The following is a 1,541-nucleotide window of genomic DNA, read 5'->3' on the forward strand; positions in this document are numbered from 1 at the left end:
CTGCTGCTGCTGATCCTGCTGCTCCTGCTGCTGGTGGAGGGGGAGGCGGCGGAGCAGCAACAGCTCCGTTAGTATTAGCGTATGCACTGGATGGATGTCTAATACCTACAGCAGCAGCAGCAGCAGCAGGAGACGAAGAGACACAAGAAGAAGCAGAGATACTTCATGGGCAGGAAGCAAGATCTGCTGCAGTGTCAATATTAAAGTTCCGCATATCTCAGTTGCTGCAGCAGAAGCAGCAGAAGCGTCCTGAGTCCTTACGTACAGATCTATTAGAAGCAGCAGCAGCAGCAGATGCTGCTGCTGCTGCTGCTGTCAGCCCCAGCATCAATGGTTTTAAGTCGCGCTATCTTGCTGCTCTACAGATGGAGGTTGTATTAAACCTTCCTGAAGGACTATCTGCTTCAGAAGTGCTGCCCGTTGCAGCAGACATCCCTTGCATCCAAAAGGGCTTCAGAGACAGCAGCAAATATATTGAAGAGCCGCAGCAGCTGCTGCCGCACCACCAAGAGCGGCAGCAGGAACAGCAGCAAAACAACACCCAGCAGCAGCATCACGACCAACAGCAGCAGCAGATGCAGCAGATACAACAGCTGCAACAGCTCCTCATGCAGCATCATCTCATGCAGCAGCAACAACAACAACAGGACAAAGAGCACCAGCAGCAGCAGCAGCAGCAGCACCAGCAGCAGCAGCAGCAGCAGCAAGAAGACGAAGAAGAGGGTTTTTCAGATGGTGGTTCTGCTGCGCGTCGTCTAAAGAGTTGGGGGTTGACGGAGTTAAGCGGTAGAATAATAAAAGCAGCAGCAGCACGAGAAGCAGAAGCAGCAGCAGCACGAGAAGCAGAAGCAGCAGCAGCAGCAGCAACACCAACAGCAGAAGACCCTGTTGCATCAGCAGCGTCTGCAGCAGCAGGAACCTCCGACAGCAGCAACAGCAGCAGCAGCAACAACAACAACCCCACATCATCAAAACCACCACCACCACCAGCAACAGCAACAGCAACACAAACAGCAACACAAACAGCAACACAAACAGCAGCAGGAGCAGCAGGAGGAGATGAAGAAGAAGAGTGCGGCAGCAGCTGCGTGCCTCCTAACGACCCTAAGTACCGGGAGCAGTGGAGTCTGCACAAGAAGTCTGTATTCGGAGTGCATGCAGAAGAGACGTGGGGCTTCTGGAGCGGTATTCGGAGGCCCCTCATCGTCGCCGTCATCGACAGCGGCTGTTCTCTTCAACACCCCGACTTACACTCTAAACGGTGGTTCAACCCCGGAGAAGTCTGCGGGGACGGTATCGATAATGATAACAACGGATTCGTCGATGACTGCTTTGGCTGGGTATATATATTTATATATATATATTTATATTTATATATATATATATATATATTTATATATCTGTATTTATATTTATATATTTGTTTATATATATATGTGTATATATTTATGTATGTATGTATATGTATATGTATATGTATATATATATATATATACATATATATATACATATAAATAAATATATATATATATATATATATA

General features: G+C 47.6%; 1 protein-coding gene across 1 annotated transcript in view; it reads left to right on the forward strand.

Moving 5' to 3' along the window:
- The window catches only part of EAH_00052610 (hypothetical protein, conserved), a gene marked incomplete at both ends in the record, with an annotated part of 10,258 nt that extends 8,918 nt beyond the window's left edge, over positions 1-1,340 (forward strand). The window contains one exon of the mRNA XM_013394071.1: positions 46-1,340. Coding sequence (XP_013249525.1) covers positions 46-1,340 — 1,295 coding nt within the window. The remainder of the gene's footprint in view (positions 1-45) is intronic.
- Positions 1,341-1,541: the final 201 nt, after the last annotated feature.

Source organism: Eimeria acervulina, genomic scaffold (assembly GCF_000499425.1).
Source record: "Eimeria acervulina Houghton genomic scaffold, Eah_scaff943, whole genome shotgun sequence".
NCBI lineage: Eukaryota > Apicomplexa > Conoidasida > Eucoccidiorida > Eimeriidae > Eimeria > Eimeria acervulina.